At 46.0% G+C, this 21,662-nt stretch overlaps 1 protein-coding gene across 4 annotated transcripts; it reads right to left on the bottom strand.

Moving 5' to 3' along the window:
- Window positions 1-1,174: 1,174 nt before the first annotated feature.
- On the bottom strand, window positions 1,175-21,012 carry TBC1D2 (TBC1 domain family member 2). 4 transcript variants are annotated; one of them, XM_027663704.1, is made up of 15 exons: window positions 20,896-21,012; window positions 20,649-20,816; window positions 18,490-18,980; window positions 17,660-17,792; window positions 16,602-16,743; window positions 14,434-14,570; window positions 13,653-13,840; window positions 12,185-12,571; window positions 11,226-11,336; window positions 8,286-8,473; window positions 6,645-7,115; window positions 5,403-5,523; window positions 3,788-3,973; window positions 3,019-3,140; window positions 1,175-2,359 (listed from the first exon to the last, which is right to left on the bottom strand). In XM_027663704.1, exons 3-15 carry the CDS (start codon window positions 18,895-18,897, stop codon window positions 2,158-2,160), a joined length of 2,796 nt encoding a protein of 931 aa, XP_027519505.1. In that variant the 5' UTR covers window positions 18,898-18,980; window positions 20,649-20,816; window positions 20,896-21,012; the 3' UTR covers window positions 1,175-2,157. The 4 variants fall into 4 exon arrangements, 3 of the variants coding, with proteins under 3 accessions (XP_027519505.1, XP_027519503.1, XP_027519504.1); XM_027663702.1 differs by having other exon boundaries at window positions 18,490-18,897; window positions 20,896-21,006; XM_027663703.1 differs by lacking the exon at window positions 20,896-21,012 and having other exon boundaries at window positions 18,490-18,897; window positions 20,649-20,887.
- Between the last annotated feature and the right edge of the window lie 650 nt (window positions 21,013-21,662).

The following is a 21,662-nucleotide window of genomic DNA, read 5'->3' as shown; positions in this document are numbered from 1 at the left end:
TTTATTTTTTAACAGGTCATTATATACCACATAGACCAAAGTTTATTATATACCATAGAGATAATCTGGCTATGGTTTGGTCTAATAATACATGTTTCAAATGCTTTTTTTAATAAATATAAGGGCAAATCAGGAGGAAAGATTTTTAAGCTGTTGCAGAAAGCTCTAGGAATAAAAAAAATTTAAGTAAACTTGTTATTTACATGGTCTTGATTTAAAAGATAATGTCTGTAGCAGTAGCAAAAATCCGTATTTGTGCACACCCATGCACATAACAGTATGAGTAAATTAGATTAGCAATACCATCTGTGAGGAAAAACCTTCTGCCTTCTAGGCTACCTTACCTAGGCGGCGCAAGTGCATTTTTTGAGATATTGTTATAAGATTCCAGTAACATTTTCTTCTCATCCCGCACTTTCAATGTGTGCAGCTCTCAGTGACATGCAGAGGATCTATCCACTCTTCCCAAAACCTTATTTCCACTTTGATTACTTCCATACTGTGTAGTTGGCCTCCACAGCTCTCTCCCAGTTTTCTACAATTCATTGAAGCTGGTTGACTTGTCCAGTTGTGCCTAAGGCAGAGCTGAGGCAGACCACACATCTCAAGTGAACAGAGGCTGGTGCTGTTTCCACCAGTCTGTGGCACCAGGCTGAGGACGCTATGGGCTATGAATGCCTCTTTCCCCTTCCTCTGCAAGCACTGACAGCTTGAAGGGTTGGGTTGTCAACCACAGGATGTTTAAAGGAGGCATAATCCACTGGGGTTCAATGTCAGTCTAAAAACACAGAGTAGAGCTCCCATTACAGCAGGGTCTGCTGCATGTTGTCAGTGCCAGCACTGCAGGCACACCTGGAATAAAGCACCCCTCAGCAGGAAAGTGGGGCTGCAGGATCTGGCGTTGTGTTAGGGAAAAGAAATTGTATTTATCTGAAGCACTTGACTCATCCTGGGTCTGTGGAGGATTGAGCCGCACAGGCAGGGCATCCAGCCCAGGGGATGGGCAAGCAAGGGAGAAGGCTATCAGACCCCATTCCCAAAGGCAGACAGGGCATCTCTGTGTACTAGACCTGGGTTCAGGGGAAATTAATGATTTTTCTAAAGAAAATCAGGTCATCTGTTGTGACCTAGACCCTGTGGTTTGCAGGTTCATTCCCAGAGTGCCATAAGCCAGGGATATCAGCACAGGAAAACAGTAACTGTAGGGCAGAGAGAGACAGCCACACACTCATCCTGGCCAAGCGTGAGGCCATCAGAAGATCCAGTCGTTCCCAGTAAAAGTCTCTGTAACACAGGCCCTGCCTGAAGCCAGGCTGCTGTTGGTTTCACACTGGGATGAGAGTTCCTCTACAGAGCAAACTCACCTCCGGAAGGCAGAGTGCTGCCAGGGTCAGGCCAATCCATAGATGGCTCTGCTCAAAGCTAAATAAAGAGGAGAGAGAGCTCCCAGCATTTCCCAGCCAGACAGGGAGACACATCTTGTGCTCCCATGGATTTCCACGGGAATCAAACTGTAGAGACAACTCCACTCTCCCACAACCCATTTCCCATGTCTGAGCCTAAATCCAACGGGGTGATGTTCTCCAGCTTCCAGGACTTCCTCAGACCCAACATTCACCTGGACGCAGTGTCTTGACCCAGTAACTGCAACGTTAAACACACGCTCTCCTGGCAGGTTAGCCACTGAAGGCACCATGCCTTCGAAGAGCGGCTTTCTTCCTAACCAATCTGCTTTGGGTACCAATGAGGGAGGGTTCTAGGTTCATTATTTCCAGTGATTTTACTTGTACATAAAGATCTCACTCAAGCCTCCATTGGAAAAACGTGGAAAAGCCCTGCCTGGTTGAATCTTTTGCACCACGTCAATTCATGTCATCGTACAACAACCGATACTTCCTGTGCACCCTCAGCTGTAATCCTGAACTGTACAGGACAGGCTGGGCTGAATGGGGAGAAGTACAGAAGAGAATAAACTCCTCTGACATCTTCCAATCCATTACAGAGTTTGACTTTGTCCCCAAATGGTCAAGGAACTACAGCCTTGCTTCCTGGGGCAGACGAGCTCCTGCTGTGACCACCCTTCCCCCTCTGGTCTATCTCTTACAACTGATGACCTTCTGCAAGATAGGAGGGAAGGGAGGGCCAACCCTATTTTTGCTAAATCTCTTCTTCCTCTTCACTAGCAACCTCCTTTGGGTCCTGAGGCCCTTGTTCTGCTCTTTCTTTTACATAGGCTGCCTTGATCTGTTCCAGTTCACACAGCTCCGCCTCCAGCTCTTCCCTGTGCATTGACCGACGGTTCCTCAGCAGTTTCATGGGGAAGGGGTTTAAGTCATTGAAGGCAATGTTCATCAGCTTCCTACAATAGAAAACACAGGTCTGGTCAACTGATTTACTGGCTGGTAACACATGGTAACAGATACACCACGGGTATCCCAAGGCAGGTAAAGAGTAGGACCTCACACTTCAGCTCTCTGGGCTCAAAAGCCACCAAGCAGCAGAGGCTTAAAGGAATCACAGGCAATTTCTTCTCACACCAACCCAAGCAACACTTTAAACACACCTATAGCACACCACCAGGTACCAAGGTACCAGTGTGCAGCCACCAGTCAAAAGACAGTGGATCAGATGCCAATTCTGATGGCCTCTCGGGGAGGAATATTCCTGATGCTGAGCTCTTCTGAACATGGGAATCTTCACCTCAGACACATTGCCATTAAAGGTTGTGAGTTGTGCTGTGTACCCAAATATCTCAACTACAGCTGAGTGAAATGCAGCAAGCAGTAGCACAAGTTCCAGTTGCTACAAAAAGGAGGCTGACACAGAATTTGGGGCTTGCTCTGCTGCAGTGTGCCTTTGCCTGGGCCAAAAATATTTTAAGTAATCCCAGGAAGGGAAAGTCAAAAAGAGACAAAATGATGCATGTCCCATGGACCTCTCAATGCATATGCATCTCTCTTAGTAGATCAGTGACAATTCTTGTTCAGATGGAAGGTTGTCTACAACTCACAGTCCTACCTGCCATCCACGATCATTCTTGTGAAAAAGCGCAGGTACTGGTAGATCTCCACACTGTCATGAATTCTCAGGATTTCCTCCTCGTTGTATTTAAAAATCGCAAGAGCATAGCGGAAAATGACCTGGAGGGTTGAAATGTATTTGAGTTGACAAGTTTTAAGCAGCTGAGGGAGCAGGCGCTGCTGGCATGAAAGATGGGGTCAGGCACACAGCACTGCAGCATAGGCTTGACCCTGGGATACTCCTGCTCTCAACAGGCTATGCTAGGACAAGCCTAAAGAAGCACAGAGCGAATTTCAGAATGACCCTCTGTAAGCTAATTTACAGCCCAAGAGAATTCCAGGACCTACAAAAGGATACCACAAGGATTTCATAAGGCATGTCCAGTTCTCCCTATGCACAGGGGCAATGCAGGACACACATTTTCAGATAATAACTGCCTATCATGCTCCCTGAATCTGTCATACTACTTGTGTCCAGGTCACAGAACAGGAGGTGCCATGGCCTATCAGAAAGCTGTTTGGTAGCACAACTACCTGCTAAAAAGGGCCAAGGATACTCTGCAAAGTATCAGGGGTTAGGTCTGCCTACTGGTAGCAAGTACACAGACAACACAGGAGACTGAGAGACATCAAGGTGTGCCGCCAAACAGGCAGGAAAGGAGAAGGGGTTCAACCTCACACCTCTGATACATACGTATGTCCACTGCCCTGCCATCATGTCACAGAGGTGGTGCAGATGTGAGGGAGGCCTAGACTGAGAGTTGTACCTTAGTTCCCTCATACAAGAAGGCATCCCACACTTGCAGAAGGATGTCGCTGACCAGGCTGTCCACAAAGGCCACCAGAAACCAGTTGAAGGTGATGAGTGACACATCAATCTGATACTGCTCAAAATGAGCCATGAGGCGAGGCAGCTTCTCGGACAGGAAGTCTTTGAAGACTCTCTGATCTACCTAAAATTGACAAAAAAGAAAACTACTAAGCCCTAGTCAACAGCAGTCCTAGTAATGAAGGAGGAGCTGTGCAACAGGACAGTGGCCCTTGCGTGTTGGGGCCATCACTGGTGCTGCCTTCTAGTGAACCACACCCCAGGAAGAGCAGAGCATCCTTTGTCTCCCAGCCCTTCAAAATTACTGAGCAATGTACTTCCACACTGCACCCAGTGTGGAGCTGAAAAAGGGCTGAGATACAAGCAGATATACGCACATTCTTCTCACTCAAAAGGATCATATTCCTTCCTAATCTCAAAGTCTAGAAGAAAAATGCTGCCACATCTTCTTGCACCAGTCTTCCTGGGATTTTCTGTAATATCATGAGCAACCAGTTGAATGACAGGGATTAAAACCTGCCCAGGTCTGAATGACTGCACATGGCCCTACAGAATGAACACCTAGAATGCCTTTGACTTTACAAGCAGGACCCGAACTCAGTTAGCGTCTCTTTGTGGTCCAAGTACTGCCTGTGCTCTGCTTCTGCCTGCACGAGCCAAAACCCAGAATGTACTTGGTGAGATCCTTGACACAGGTTTATAAAGGCTTCATGTCAGCAGAGCTGTGGTTTCTAGAGGGTAAGCGCTAAGGAGCAGGACTATGGTTAGGTCTTTCCCTATGCCATATCGTACTACTGCCCCAGCTGTGTCAGCCCACTTGAGTGTGGCACTGTGGTACAAACCAGATGAGGTAATACGCTTTGTCTTTAAAATTTGCAAGAACCTTAAGTTTTCCAGCCAACTCAAAGCTGGAACAAGCCAATCCGCAAAGTATCACCCTAGACCTTCCTCTTTACATGGATCTTGGCTACACTTTCAGAGACCAACCATGAGTTCAGGAAGTCTTTCTAAAAAAGACTCTCTCAAATGGCCAGAGGGCTTTCTGATCTGCAGGGAGCCCCAAAGCAAGAACACACACTGTCTCTGATCATGAACTGAGGCAAGTACAGTGAATATAAAAAATCTCAGTATTTTCATCCTCCTGCACACAGCACTCCAAAGATAGAATGCAGTTTCAAAAAAGGTATCTTTTTTACAAGATACCTTTTTACCTTTATCAGAAGGGCTGCAGAATGGTGCCTTCTTCATATCAAAGTTTGCTGCTTCACCTCTACTAAGCCCTCCTTAAAATAGTAACTGTGGAATTAATGGCATCTTCCTTCTGACTAAGTTGACCTTCAAGGAGCAGTACCCAATTTCCTAGTGCTGGGGATCAATTTTGCTAGCACTTTTGTACTCTCAAGTCTGCAACACCTCTCCAATAGAAACGATTGCAAAGTGGAATCACTGTCCTGTGAGAAATCAAACGCACCACAAGTTGACTGCTCGCTTTTAAACCTTTACTGTAAAGCACTGTGTGAGAGTCCAAGCAAATGTGAGGGTGCACAGCTCACCTGTGATGTTATCAGTGTGTCACTGTAGTAGTCTGCTGGCATTAGGTTCTCCACGATATGGACTAGACACCAGAAAGCACTTTCCTCATCTTCCAGGACCAGGAGAGCTACAGCTGCCAATCTGTGATGGACAAGACACGGTGAAGCAATACAACACTAGAGGAGGTGTCATCAGCCAGCATATGAACTGAAGAATACAAGACTTCTTTTGGCATGTCTTCAGTTCATCAGTATCCAAAATATCCAATGCATCAGGACAGCTGGACAGAGAGAAAAGTGATCTGTTCTGCATGTTTCTGAAGGAACCATAAGGCTGTGATTTTCTTTCCCATGTACCTCTGTCAGAAAATATAGAACTGGTGTGACAAAGCTGGGTTTCCCACCTAATGGAATTTTCTGTAAAGCTGCTGAAGTTAGTAATGTGTTGATTTTGGCTATTTCAATACAGGAAAGAGCTCACTCAGAGGTACTCCATATGCGATGTAGTTCACCTTCCCATACATTCTTTTATATCCCTTACTTCCTTTAGCTCTGATTTATCCCTTTCAGACAGACTGGAGAGATGACATCTAATATCAAGGGTTCTCTGGAGTGGAAAATGTCTTTCTGAAGACCACACAAAGAAAAACAGAAATAGCTTATACAGATATTCCTCATGTGAAAAGCTCCAACTGGAGATTCTCTTCTTGAAGCTTGTGCTTGGTGCCTTTTTCACTTCGTAGGACAATTCTAAGAAGTCTGTGTTTACCTTTCCTATAGCTGTCTTTGCCAAGTGAAAGAAGCTTTTAGGTTCCCTGAACCTTCTCTTCTCCAGAAAGAACCACCTCAGTTTCCTCAGCCTCTCCTTGAGTTATTTGCTGCACTTCCCTTGTATCTTAACACTTCACGACATTTCCCTCAACTCTTCTCAGCAAACAAAGGAATCACCAATGCTGAGTACATTGCAACTTAAAAATTTAGCCCCCAGCCTCATGTTGTTATTCTAGGACTGCCTCACCCTACCTCCTACAGCTGTTCCTTCCTATTCTGTAACTACAAAGACACTAAACAAGTGCATCCTGCTGCTTGCTGGATCCCAGCAACAACACTGGATGAAAAAAAAAAGACACCAAATGCAGAATTCTGTAGGGAAATACCTACATCCAGGACAGAACTCCAGAGAGGCAAGCATCGCAGCCTGGAGTATGTGTCTACACCTTTTCAGTGCTATTCCATGAAGAAGCAGCATACCTGGCTTCTCACCTGTTCAGTCCCTGGCAGTATCCAATGGCAGGATTGTGCCAGGAGAATGCCAGCAATACCCTCCGGAGCTTGGGAATGAGCTGGGAAGTGGGAGAGGAGAAGTGCTTGTTGTTGGTCAGCGTGCGGGGCAGGTCGAGCTCGATCTGGCGGCAGGCAGGGTGCTCAGTGCTCCTGCTCTGCTGCAGCAGCCGCTGGTAGTGGTCAGGCAGGCGGCTGCAGTGCCGGCTGACAATCCACCTCCACACCCGCTGCCGATGCTCCACTGGAATGCCACTGCGGATCAGGCTCTTCAACTCTGCAGAGGGGTTCAGCTCCCCGATGCTGTTCCACCTGTCACGGAGGGGCTTCTCCACAATTTCCTGGCTCCTCAGTTTGTTGGACTTTATCTCCAGGGCTTGGATTTTGGCCAGAAGTTTCCAGTCCTCGATTTCATAGTCAGGTACAGTCATAAACCCATACTCATCATACTCACTGGGGGAACACAAGGCAGTGGTTAGTTCAAATGACAGTGCTAGTACCTCTGTCAAGGACACTGCTTGGGGTCATGCCAGCTACAGCCTGCTGCCACATTCCCATCACCCATGCCAGAGCACAGGTACTTCTCCTCACTTCCCTGGCAGCAGCATGTGACAGCCTGCCATGCCCACTGTCTCAGAGCCTTGAGGACCAATGGGAGCCTCCACCAATGGCATACAAGCTTAGACTCAACTGTAACTTTGTTCTGAGCTGTGGCCCAGCCTCATCAGACCTCTCTCACAGCTCCCCAGCCCCTAAGGGAGTATCTAGCTCACCCTGTGTACCTCCTCCCTACCATGTCCTACGGCAGACACAGTTCTGTAGGAATGGACTGCAAAGGCCTTGGGGCATCAGACCAAAGAACAGAGATCCACAGTCCTTTCTGATGTCTCCTGGTACACAGTGAAAATCTCCTACCAATTGGAACACACCAGGAGTGCTGATAGTACAGCTTGTTGAGGGTTTGTGCACCATCCATCCACAGGGTGGGATACTTGTAAGGTATCATCACATGCTTGACAGAGGGACCAAGCCTGGCCTAGGGGTCTCATCTCCAAAACTATCTGCAGAACCTGCGAGACTCATTAAACAGATAAAATGGACACAGCTACAGAACAGGAGCACTGACTGGGCAGGAAGGCTTAAACACACGTAGGGACCCCAGCAGTGCTGGTGGCAAGGCTCTCTGGAGGTTTCTAGTGCAGCCCACCTTCACTGCAAGGCTGTCCCCAGGATTAGCACAGGGCAATGCTGGAAGTAGAAAATCCCTAAGGACAGAGATGTCCCAGCTACCCGGTGGCCTCTCCTACAGAGAAAGTTCATCCTTATGTCCACTATTCACCTCTCAGGCAATCCATGGCTGTCATCACTTGCCATAGTATCTGCCACTGCAAGAAAAGTTCAGCTGTACCATCTTTAACTTCCCCTACCTATGGTGATATGCTGCTATCAGGTATTCATGGTCTCCAGAACACCAAACCAAACCAGCTTCCTCAACTTCCTCTGCTATGTTGTGACTCCAAGTCCCTGCTATAAAAATGTTCCCAGATCTCTCTTGCCTGCACATTCCCCTTCATAGACAGGCTTCTACAAGGGTGTTAATATTCCCAAGCTCTTGACTCTTACCTTACAGGGTTCAAGTTAAAACCTTCTTCTGCTTCTTCCTTCACATCCCACTGGAGCGATTCCTGGATGAGATTCTTCACCAACTCAGCATGGGAGCTGGGCAGGCCAGGCACAGCCTCCTGCAGCTTCCGCAAGACTGTCAGGTACTTGCTCTCCATCTGGCAGTTTCTTGCTTGCAGGCAGGCACACTGATGGGGAAACAAGAAGGAAAAAGCTGGCTCAGTGGGAGTTCTTCCTGCATTGCCACTGCTCTCTACTGGCCTGGTCTGCACAAAAAGCAAAGACTGCTGAACAGAAAGCCCCAGAAAACACATTCAGTAGTTTTCTACAGTCAGTGGAACTGCAGATGCGAATGAATCACCTTGGTCTATCAACAAGCACATACTGCAGGACCAGCATGCAACAGAAGTTGCTTATTGAGTGTGAGACCTACTACATCATCACTTACTTTAGCTACTGCATTACATCAGTGGGTGGCCATATTCCAGCCAGCTCAACTCAGGACACAATCCAAGAGCAACCACTGCATCTGAATTCTCAGCAGTCATTTTCCCTGCCCCTCACACAAGTTGTGTACACCACACTGAGCTGTGCCCTGACAAAACACACCGCTCCTGAGACCGGGCCATAAGCATACCATTTTCAGGATACATGGCAGCACCACAGACCAGGTGCCACATGCCCCTCAGCATCCCCAGTCCCATGGCACTGGTACACATTGTTTCTCGAGCACAGGAAGCCCAGTTGAGTTCAAATACCAGGACAGTACCTGACACCACCATACTCCTGGGCATACAAAGCAGAAGAAATGAATGATGATTTAGCCCACTCCACAAGTGAGGGACTGCAGCCACAGAGGTGACAAGACTCACCCAGTATCTCAAAGGAAGCTCAGTGAAGACTCCTGTTCAGTGGAAGCAGCAGTTGAAAACAAGAATGAAACAGAAACCACGGAGAGAATTAGGTTGCATATAGAGGGGACAGGAAGGAGCATGGGAGACTTTCATACTACCACTTTAATCAGCATGTTGCCTCACACTGAGCACCATGCTGGGCTGGTCTGATTACTTCCTTTCTGAAGGTTATGGCTGTTTCAGGATCAGAGAGGGCAGTAAGTTAGGAGGCAGGCAGGGTTTCTAAGAACTAGAAAGCAAACAGATTTAAGAATGGCAATAACACTTCAGAAACACCTTTTTGCCCTGTTCCAGAATCCACAGCTGTGGAGACATACCTGTGGTGGTGCATCCCCCACCTCAGGCCACACTATGATCTCAGAAATGCTCATTAGGCTTCAGCCTTGATGAACGGGACCTGGGCTAAGCTGCTCTTGAGCTTATCAGAAACATTGTCTGCTCCCAGGAATTTCTGCTGTCTAACGAGTTCCTGGTTTTTAATGAACAGCACTGGAAACTTATTTTTCTTGCAAACCCAAGTGGAATAACATTTTTGTTACCAAACTTTCAAAGAAAGTTACCAGCCCGAATTGCAGCCAGGATGGAAAATTACTATGACTAAAGCCCACTCTCTTGTGATCCTATGTGAGATCCTTTGAGCTCTCCCAGACTGCAGTGGCCTGTGACCAGCAACCTCCCTCTGAGTGGGGCACGTCTCAGAGCCAGACAGCTCTCAAGTTTGCTATACCTGGAGGACCACCACCAAACGATGACCACAGACCCTGAGCTGATGCCCCCACTCCTTGAGGCTCCACTCTTTGCCTGTTGAGAAGATGCAAAGTCACCCAACGTGAGTACTTCACTGAACTCGAGGGGAAGTTTTCACAGGTGTATTCCTTGTACATACTCCATAGGTCTGTGTGTGTGCAAGTGGGAATATGCTACAGCAAATCCACTATGAGTGTTGCTCTCCTAGATTCTTAAGTACCATAGATTTGTAAGTAAGTTAGGCCTACAAGTGGGCTACTTCTGTGCTATAGTAAATTCTGTATGAACCTTTTATTAAACTAAACTATTGATTAAGTGCTGCTAAGCTTAACGCTATTAAACCTTTAGGCCTAAACTGTTAGTCAAGTTCAGGACTCAGTTTGGCAAGGAGTCCACGCTGACCACTGTGACTCAATGGGAGGGTCTCCCTTATCCTTACCCTTTCCCATCCTTACATTTTTCCATCTCCAGCCTCCACACAGATCATTTTTGATTGATTTTAGTTTTCGATTTATCAATTTTAGGTTTTAGTACTAGTTTTCCTCTGTGTGCTTTAACCATCCAGTAAGTAGTAGAGCAAGCCTTGCCAACAAACTTCGTCGTGCTTTCTCTTTAATATTACACCTGCTTTAGCTGATAGCTCTGCTAGTGATTCTTTAAGCAACCTAAAACATTCCTTCATGACAATACCCTAAAAACCAAGGAAGTAAAACCTTGGCAAAACCCACAGAACAAATGCCAGCACACACCACCAGCCCTGGAAGTGGTTCAAGACCAAAAGGTAGGATTAGACAAGTCTGAGAGTAACTAGGTTATGCACACTTACAAGGCTAGAAATAAAATAAAACTTAAGAAAAACATAAAAACTCTGATCTAACTGCAGGACCTGAAGACTGCTGCCACGTGGCAATGCCAGGTCTAGCAGAGAAACCATGACTAGATGGAGCCAGGACTCAAGTCTGTCAGCTCCCAGGAACCTCTTCTGATTGCCTACACAGTGTTGCTTTTTCATTTGTGTACAAAAGCATAGTTGAAATGCAGGAATCTGGGTTAAGTTTCAGCACCCTTAAGACTGAACTTTGCAGGTATTTTACTTCTATTGCAGAATGAAAATGATCATGTCTAATTTGGGAACAACACAAAGCAGAAGAAAGATCACACTAAAAAAAGACATTGGGAAGAAAGCTTATTCCTGGTAGATCAAAATCCATTCTAGTGCCAATTTTGAAAATAAATTAGTAACAGTTCACACCAAAGGAAGAAGGTCATTTTGCCTTACCTTCATCAGAAGAGCTTTTTCATTCTCAGCAGCACTTGTCCAGAGTCGAGTAACCTGGTGGATCTCCGAATTGAGAAACTGATTCTGGGTTTTGTATGCATCTATATCATCCTGCCATGAAGCAAAAGAGTCATACAGGGAGAGTTCTTGGGGGGCTTAAAATGCCTCCCACTTCAGGGACACCAGGTTATGTTAGGGACAATAAAGTATCTTAAAAATTTTGTGTTCTGGGGAGCAGAGATGACTCCCCAGGGTAAATATTGCCTACAAAGAAAACCAAGGCACAACATTAAATAGGAATGTCATGCATCGTCAAGACACTTGAAAATGCTAAATTCATGTATATGCTTAAAAAACACGGAGACATCCAGGTCATATAAAGCTAGAGAAGCATCTAAATAAGATGTAGAATATATGTGCTTTGTTTGGGTTTCATATGGTTGGTTGATTTGTTTTTGTTTTTTTTTTTTTTTTTAAAGGAAACAAATCTCAGCCCCGTGGCTGACAGCAAAAACACTCTCCCACAATGTAGCAAGTGGCTTTTTGGGCAATTCTCCACCTCACACTAACTGGTCATTATAACTCTGCACATACAACAGGATGGATCTGAAAGAACCAGGATGTATTGGGAAACTTTTTTTCAAGAAGGAAACACAGGGGAACAAGTTAGTGAAGGCAGCAAGTGAGACTGCAGCCCTGAAACAAAAGAAAGCAAAGAAAGAGGCAAGCACTGAATGATGATGCAAAGTCAAACAAAACAGGCTCTGAGCTGAAGCAGACCCAGAAGCTTTTTCAGCACTCTAATGGCATCAGGTGAGCCCCTTCCAGCCTTTCTCCTTTGAAGGCAGATGGAACAACTAGCAGAAGCATATTCTGTGCTTCCCACAAGAAACACCCTCCCACTGAACCTGAGGGAACAGAAATGGGATCCCCCAAAAGATCTGTGCCGTCTCACACACCTTTAGGTGCTCAATCTCCTCCTGTTGCTTATACAACGTCTCTGCAGTGACAGTGTTGTCTTCTTGCAGGGGGTCAGAGAGCTCTCGGGCCATCTGTTCTGTCAAGGCCATGATGACTTCCTGTTTGGCATGGTTCTTCTCCATCAGAAGCTGCACATGTTCCTTGAGTTCCTGGATGTGGCTGTCTCTCAAAGTAAGTATCTGCTCCAGTTCCTTCTTTTCTTGTTCAAGAGCTTCCAGTCGACTAGTCAGATCTGCTATTTGTCTCACTTTGTGGCGCACCAGCTCCAGCCTGTCCTTATCTTCTGCTGCAGTGAGATACATGCTAGATACTCGCTTCTCCTGCTGAGCTGCCTCCAGAGCTTTGTGAAGAAGTTTAACCAGCTCCTGGAAAGGGAATGCAAAGTCATCACATCACAGTGCTGCCCAGGGCAATGGCAGCACAGACAGCACAGCACAGACCCAACAGTGAAACGTCCTCAAGATCTTGAAATTAACTCATTTCAGAAGGAAAACTGAATGCAGAAATCTTAAAACCACATTGACACCATAGTAAAGAAGTTCTGCTCGCAGAGCTGGGCCTGAAAGGTCTCTGCAGCAGGTTGCAGATGACTTGACTTTATGTGGATTGTAGCACAGAAGCTGCTGCTCACATTGTCTGAATTCTGGCTTTCCTACAATCATTCCTGGGAGGCCCAGCAGAGAACCTGGAGATCTGGTCAGCAGTGTGGTAAAATCGGGGGGAAATAATGCAGTCTGCATCCTCCTGTGCTACCAGGAGGTAATTGCAGTATCCATTTTAATCTTCCCACTGCCAGAGTCCTCCCTGGCTCCATCCTACCCAAAGGCATGAAACCTTGCCCCAGCAACACGTTGCTGATTCAGTCTTTGCCATCTCAGACACTTAAAAAAGCAAATCAAGGGTGCAATTGACTGCCCAGCGTGGGACCTGGCTCTCCTGTCTCTTCCGCTGGAATTATTACCATCATCATTAGTGGAGGACCTGGCATTGCTCCCCGTCTGTGAAGAACAGTGTCATTCATGAGAGACAGCCCTTGCAGTGACTCATGTCAAATAACATCTTAATGGTGGTTCACTGTTCAAAAAGAATGACTTGTTAACAGCATGACTCCTCCTGACAGTTCTTGCCAGTGTCACAGTACCTATTCAGGACTGTTATTTCATACCTTCAGTGAGCAATAGAGATGCACGAGCAAGACACCAGCAGAGCACACTTGGATTTGTTTTACCTCCCTCTTCTAGATGGCTGCACTTCCTAGTAATGGCTGGAGGTCCTCCCTTGTGCTGGGTACAATCAGGCACACACAAAGTGGTAACACCAGGAGCTTCAAGTGGTCCCATTAGTGCCTGCTGAGCACTTCTCAGCCTAAGACCAACGTACAGGGAGTCCCTGCAACCAGTCTCAGGGCCCTGCCCTTAGGAGCAGCAGTCTCTTTACCACACTTACCTTCTGTGACTTGACTTCCTCTGTCAGTGTCAGGATCTGTTGCTGTAGAACACTCACTTTATCCATTGGGTTCCTCTCCCTGGACAGTTCTTCATGTGAGCCTGGGAAGCCACTGTTTGTCCACCTGGCTTTCCTAATCCAGTTCAGCCTGGACTCCATCCTTCCATCCTCCAGGGTTCCTTCCTTAACTGAAGAGAGATAGGCTTAATTTACATAGAATTGCTTTGCTACTCTGGACTCCCAAGTCTTGCTCTAGGGGAGCAAGAGAAGGCTGACACACAGGACAAGGAAAATTGACCTGCTGGGATCCACAGGATTGAAGCTGAAACAGTGGGGATGAGACACAGGTATGCCCAGAATAAATGAAGCTGTGCAGTTTTATCGTACCTGTTAACCCACGTTGCACCCTCCTCATGTATATTGCCCAAAGCAAATGCAAGTTACCACCATGGAGAGGTAAGCATGCAGTGGAGCTGCTCTGCTTAGCCTCTGCCTGTGCAGCGATTCTATCTCAAAGAAATATGTCTGGCACCATGGATTTTGGGGTTTTTTGCCTCTGAAGAAGGTTGCAGAGGTAGAAGATATAGACAGATGCAACCTGAAGCAGAGTCAAAAGAGCCACTCTTGTGGCAACAAGACAAGAAGAGACTTGAGACAATGTGATAAGAGTCTTCATATCCCTTGACAACTTGCCACCCTCTCCTTCCCATTCCTGCTAAGTCCTGATTCCTACTAAAAGGCATCATGCTCAGACCCGCTCACACAGCTCAGTGACAATCACCTGCACACCCTGCCTCCACTTCCGCCTCTTGTTCCTCATCCAAGTTCGCAGGATGCTCTTGGAATTCATCGAAGCTGAAGACATTCTCATTGTTCCCCCAGAGCTGTTTGGAGCCACAGATATTGTAGACAGTGTTTCTGAAACAAGAAGAGATCAAGACAGGCTAGTGAACAGGAGAAGTCATGATCACTGCAGTCAGTGCACATTCAAACTACTCAATACCTCTACCTCCCCTTAATTCCCACTTCGCCTCCCAAAATCTCTCTCCTTCATGTGCTGAAAAATGAACTCTTCACAGCATTGGTGGATCTGAGGAGAGCAAGGCTTAAACTCCTGTAAATCAGGAAGATGCCACAAAATCAGTACCAGCACAGAAATGTAAAATCCAGTGATCTTTCCCCATGTGTTTGAGTCCTACACATAACAGATGAAACAGAGGGATCAAAGGTAACAGTAGACCAACATCACCTCTCTCTCTCCCCTCTCTTTCTCCTTCCCTCTCTTTTTACCTCCCTCTCTCTGCCCCTTCCCTTAGCACATGGCAGAAATCCCCAAGTGCCAAGAAAAGCTCAGCTACCTACAGCACAGCCAAAACTTGGACAAGGATCACATTTGAAGCAGCCATGGGTTCTGTGCTCCAAACCACATTTAATAAATAACCTTGCCACAACCAAGTCAATAGACTAAATGGAATAGAAAGATTCAGGAACAAATTTGCAGTCAGACCCAGAAACAGTTTGTTTCAGCTGCTTGTTATCAGATATTGCCAAAAGCACTAAGAAATAACTTACAGCATCATACAGAGCCACAAATGTACAAGTATTTTCTGTAAAACCTATGCAAAAAGGTATGCATACAGGTCTTTTCCCTTCTCCTCACATGCTGCCCATCAGCTAAAACAAAATAAGCCCCATTTTGAGGTCTGCAAAAGACTCACTGTCTGCTACTTTCCTAACTGTAAATGAAGATACCATTTAGATACTGTTCTCCTTATGCCTTGTTACTGGCTCCAGAGCAGAAGAACAGACGTTACTGACATCAGAGAACATACTGGCCCTCAAGATCAGCAGACCTTCAACCCCTGTTGTCTGCAGTTAGTACTCATCTAATGCAATTTTCCTGATTTTCTCTACCTCATGCTGCAGTTTGTTTTTCCCCTCAGACTGCAGAAGCTCAGGGATGCAGACATGTTACACTCATGAAGATCCAGCCTGACAGTGAGAGAGAGACTGGAGAGATGTTTACAAAACCAGGGGAGCAATACAATTTGAACCTGAAGAGACTATTGCTAGTCAGGCTCACAAAAGCAAGGCTGGAGAGTTAGGGGGGTGAGGGAAGAGATAATGTTTGCGTTACTTTTAATCAAAAATTAGTGAGTAGGAGAAAATGCATAGCCTGCAAAATAGTACAGCTGACTGTGATACTCACTGGTCCCATGGGGGTCTTTCCTCCTATGGGCATCAGATTATAGCCACAGCAGTGGTGGTAAAAAACAACAGGCAACCTCCCAAACAAAAATATTTGGCAGGTGGTTGGCTACCTACTACACCCGTGCCACTTACACATTTTTTTGGTTATATGTAAATAAGTGATTAGGAAATACCTACTGAGATATTGATAGGGTTGCTTTTGTGCAACTGTACCTGCCCAAGGCTTGTAACTTAAAATCCAGGAGGAGGAGGAGGAGTAAACTGTGCAGTCAGGCCATATTACAGGCTCAAGAACCTTTTCCTTGGAGCTCTTGCTTTAGAGAATGCACTACATTCAAGGTCCTTTGAAACAACTGAAAAGTGCTAATGGGCTTCTATCACTACCTACTGAGTCCAGCTCAACCTGACCCTGTGCCCTTCCACAACTGCTGTGCAGATGCATCACAGGCATGCAAGGCACTGCTTACACTGAAGAGAGCTTAACCAAGTCCTAGGTCTGCCACTAGGATCTTTGCTAAAAGAGCAAGATGATGTGAAATGCATCAGAACTGGGGTATGTGAAAGACCCTCTGGTAGGAAGTTTACTTTACCCTGGAATATCCTTAAAAAGCTGATTTACAGTTCTTCCACCTAGGCAAGAGTCCTGTTTCAAACAACACATGACAGGTAAGGAAGGCACATAGTGGTAGACCAGCATGTAAACTGCACTCTGCAATCTAGTTCTCTTCATTCACTTACTGTATCTCTGTCCAAGGGTGCTTAAGGGAGATGTTCTGCAAAGCAGTAGATGTTTGGGGTGCAGGCAGAGATGCTGCCTTTAAACCCACTGCTTCTGTTGGTGTTTTCACCAAAGGCAGAAAGTCATCATTGTCAACCACATCTATGTAAAAACAAAACAGAACACAAAAGCAAATGAGCAAGATACAATTCCATTGGACTTTGGCTCCTTCATGTAACCTGAGAGCCACAATATTTTACTACAGGTGTACATTCTATGTTCAAATGGTCAGGTGGAACTAGGGCAACAGAGCAGTCTTCCTTAGTTTTCCATCAAATTACAGAAGTTTCCATGTACAAATACAATCATCTATTTGAGGACAACCAAGTGATTTCAACCATATATATAAGAACGACTAACCCTAAACAATTAAACTTTTTAACTGCCTAGAGAAATAAGTAAGGGAGATTTTGCCATTCTCTTTCCACATCTCAAATCACGTTTCATAGTTTTAATGTGTGGGTAACACTCCACAGTTTGTTACCAAATTTTTCCCTGCTGTACCAAAATGCCAAGGTACCCAGAACCTTTCAGAGCAGACACTTACTAGGTAGGGAATTATTTGTCTCAAACAAAATGTGCATCTAGTCATGACTAAACAGGTGGACACCCTGTTTGTACCCTCCCCTGATCCACCCATCTGTGTACCACCACTTCTAGGAATGAACATCTTCATACCACTGCTGAAAATAAACTTGCTCACTCTAAATTTCACAGGCCTAGCAAGAGGAAGGGAATATACCAAATGTGCACACTTCAGATGTGTGAGGAAAATCAAGATGGAATGCACGATCATAAGATAATACCTGGACATCTCCAAACACATGCTGTGGATTTGGGGGCAGCTTATTCACTTTCATGCACAATAAGGCAGAAGTTCCAAATATTGACCAAGCATTGATAGTTGGCACATGCATTTAAAAATCTGGCCAAAACCTCTGCCCACTTACAGATGAGGAACACCATCCATGGAGGGTGTGCTGAAAGCAACAGAAAAGCCGACATACTCAACACCTACTTGTTCTGCCAGCTAGAGGTTCATTCACAAGCTGGGAGCTGCCCACAGGAAATCTGCTCTTAGTGTTGCAAAATTCCCAACGTCTCATTTGCAGCTGCTGCAGCCAGTACATCATTGCCTGCTTGCTGATTGCCTAACATAAAAAAAAAAAACAGGAAAAGGAAGGGAATAATCTCATCAGCATGAGACATATCCTGAGGGGATGACTACCACTTTGCTACACAAGTCAGCAGAAATAAAGGCCAGCTGCATCTATGCTGAACCTGTATCCTCTGGTCCTAACCCCGATTTGGGAGGACAGAGTAAATCTTTAGTATGGCCTTACGTAGCAGAATCTCAGTGGACAGTTGACCTAACTTTAAACATGTTTTGGTTTACTATGCTCCAAGGCTAAGCAGAAATGTCACAATTACTTTAGACAGGAATCACCCACAGAGGTTCTTAAAAGCAACTTTCACGGAGATAAAAATCTAGCAAAGATTCCTGTTGGAACAATCATTTTAGACAAGGGAGTTCATTTCAGTTCAGTACATTATGTGTGGACTGCAGGACTCCCCATTTGCTTTAATTCAGCACATAGTTCAGGTTTTATTCCTATTCTGTTAAACAACAGCCATCTCATCTCAGGTTTTATTCCTATTCTGTTAAACAACAGCCATCTCACACATATTGCAGTCCCACCCTTGCCAAATCAAGCAAGTAATTTAGGTCCAAATGGTAATGATCCAAGCTGGGAGGACAAAAGTGAAATTCAAGCTAAGAGATGCCTTAGTAGAAATCTGTCTGTCCTGACTGGGAATGTTTCATTACAAGAAGATGCTGCCCCTTACCTTCAAAGTAAAAGCTCTGCTTGGTGTTCTGATCTCAAAAATCCCTTCCCCATTTTCCATTTTGCAGTCAAAGCTGGCACTGGAGAGCTCGATAGACCCCAAAGGGTTAATGTCCTGGGCAGTTCTGTAGTACAGTAAGTGACATTTGTTTTCATCGTAAAAGAACCAGCGAGACTTCCAGGTCTTGATTGGCCCCTTGATGCCAAGCTTATTTAAATAGCCACACAGTTTTTTTCTGGATGTTTCTTTGCTAGGTTTCAGCTGTATGTTTTCCAGTTCTCCAGGAGAGGAAAGCACATCTCTGTCTTTCACTGAGGCTCCATTTCTCCTGTTATCATCTGGATTTGACTCCACTAAATTTCCTAAAGCTGCAAGGGGACATGCTCCGCTTTCTGGTCCTTTCTTCATCTCTTTCAGGAAATAGATCAAAACGGGAAATTCTTTAGGTAAATAAGTAACAGCAGATCCTGATTATATCATCGTTATAGAACCTGAAGCAAATAAAAAAGAAGGAATAAGCTCACATCTAGCATACAACAAAAAAACATACCCTAGCTTTCAAACTACCCAGCCGAGATCTCCAACTCTACTTTTGGTCATTGCTCCCTGCCTTCCTCTGCTCAGATGACCTCTACATATCTGCTTTCTTCCTTTTTCATTTCTAAATTAGCCTGGACTAGCAACTAAGAAACAGTAATAAAAAATAATCTTTTGAGTGAAAAATCAGTACAGCCTGTGAGCATACAAAATCAATAGCAATAATGAGGGCATTCAGGACTTAAAATGTTAAGGAATGGTTGTAGAAAACATGGCAAGATAAAAAGCTCTGGGGGTAGGCACATACTTAGGTCAAGGGGTTGGAGGCAAGCGTGTCCTGGTAATTACACTGAATGTTCAACAAATACTTTAAACTATGGTGTCTGGAGAAAAATCCAGCCTTATGCAGCATCCTTTCAACTAATTTGTGTCAGCTGAATATTTTTGTTAAAAAGCCTGTATGCTGTGTGTTAGTTCTTCATCCAGTAGGATGGAATCACATGATCAATTATGCATCAGAGAAAGTAATTCTGTGATCCCTGCAAAAGAGACTTGGTTGCTCCGTGGCCAAAGTAACCACCTGGGTCCCAGGAGGAACACAAGGTGCAAAAGAGAAAAAACATGCTGGAAGGGATCTGTGTAGATCTCTAGTTCCACTTTTCTCTCAGAGAAGGGGCCAACTTAAAAGCTGTAGCCAGCTGCTCAGGTATGCATTCAGATGAATTTTGATTATATGTAAGGATCAATTCTGCCATGCTTCTGAGCACTTTTTCAAGTGCTTCACCATATGACAGGTGTGATTTTCCGCTCAGAGCTGCAAACACCCACAGCTCCTGTATAATGAAAACTAACAACACTCCAGAACAGTATCTACAAATAATTTTTTGCATTTTTTTTAAACTTCAGTTTCAGACACTAACATACCTGAAGCAAATATGTAAGCAAATAAATTGTTGCAGTGTTGAGTTAGTGGGAATCTAACTGCAGACACAAAACTATTAAACACAACATCCAGCTGTATGACAACATGTGAATGGAGATAATACAACAGAGCACACAGAGATGTTGCCCAACCTCACACTCTGAGGAACAACTTACCCTCATGACTGAAAGAAGGCTTACCCACCCTAGCGCTTGCTAAGCACCATCATGTTTATTGCTGCCAACTCCTGTTCCCACATCAGCTTTACAGACAACTACTGATAATGTTCACTCTTTTTGGAAAGCTACTGAAATTCTTTTAGTTGACTCCCATGGCCATGGATCCTGGTGGTGAACACATTCACAAATGCCAACAACAAGCACCCTTTGTGAAAGTGTTCCTCAGCTAAGTTTCTGTAACACCCAAAAGCTTCATTTCCAAGCTAATTTTGCCTGCCACAAATGATCATCAGGAGGAAGTAACACTCTCAACTCCCCTGAACAGACCCCGGAGCTTTAATGGCAGTACCAAGTATCTCCTGTACAGTCTGAAGACTCCATCACACTTCTACCTCTTACCAGCACGATGGTCCATGGGTCCACACCATGAACAGGATCAAGTAAGCATTTCAGGTTCAAGCACCAAGTTACATGGAGTCATGTCAGATCTGCATTGCAAAGCCCTCTAGATAAGACCTCACCTCCGTAAGAGAAGCAGAGAGATGCTCCTGGAAGTCACCGTCGGCTGGCATAGAGTACTGCTGCAAGTACCACCAAGCAGGTAACCCCAGCCTCCAACAAACCAACAGCAACAGAAAAGCAGCTTCTGCTCCAGGTTTTCTTCGGTCCAGTCGTTGCCAGGGAACTGTCTGAAAAATATATTTAGCCAAAAGCTGCCTTAAGACTGACTCATCAATGAAAACAGAACAGGGAGAACCGCGTACAAACCCCTCCGGAGCTGCGGCGTGAGCGGCACAAGGCAGCCCCAGAGCCCCTCCCCGTGCCTCTCCCAGAAGCGCCTCCCAGCCCAGCTGCACCGCGCCGGGGCACCAGCGCCGGCGGCTGGAGCCTGGCACGGGGCTGACCCTGGCACCGCCTGTAGCGGGCAGCGGCGGGGGAGGGAATACGAGCCGCCCGCTGGTCGGAGGATTTTGGGGGTGGGGTGGTGGCGGTGCGGGAACGCGCAGCTCCCTCCGGGAACACCTGCGGCCGCCGCCCTGCGCTTCCTGCCGGGCCGGTCCGGCGGCGGTGCCCGGCGGGGCGGGGCGGGGGGGCCGGGCCGGGCAGCGCGGCGGGGACGCGGAGGTGAAAATAGTAATAAAGAAGGGCGCTTCAGCTGGTTGGGGGGGAAAGAAAATGATTCACCAAGGTGCACATGGAAAGGAGTCAAGGCTACGGGGTACCCGCAAGTCCCGTCTGCTGGGAGGGATTCTCCCCAAGCCTCCAAAACCACCGGGCGGCGATGCAGACCCGCTGCTCAGCGCACCCCGCAATCCGAGAGCCACAGCTGTGCAGTCAGCTGGAGCAACTGAGCAAAGGCAGGCAAATTCCAATGGGTAAGAACAGTGGTAACCTGGTGCCGCGGGAGACGAGGCTGATGGGATCAGGCTGGGCCAAGGAGTCTAGACTAAACCCTGAAAAAGCTTCCAGAAGAGATACTGCAAGGAATAGGGGTGTCAAAGACCAAAAGAATCGGTCCAGGTCCTGGGGGGAAG

This window comes from Corapipo altera, unplaced genomic scaffold (genome assembly GCF_003945725.1).
Source record: "Corapipo altera isolate COAL_440 unplaced genomic scaffold, ASM394572v1 61129, whole genome shotgun sequence".
Lineage (NCBI taxonomy): Eukaryota > Metazoa > Chordata > Aves > Passeriformes > Pipridae > Corapipo > Corapipo altera.
This window is presented reverse-complemented; position numbering and strand designations above follow the sequence as displayed.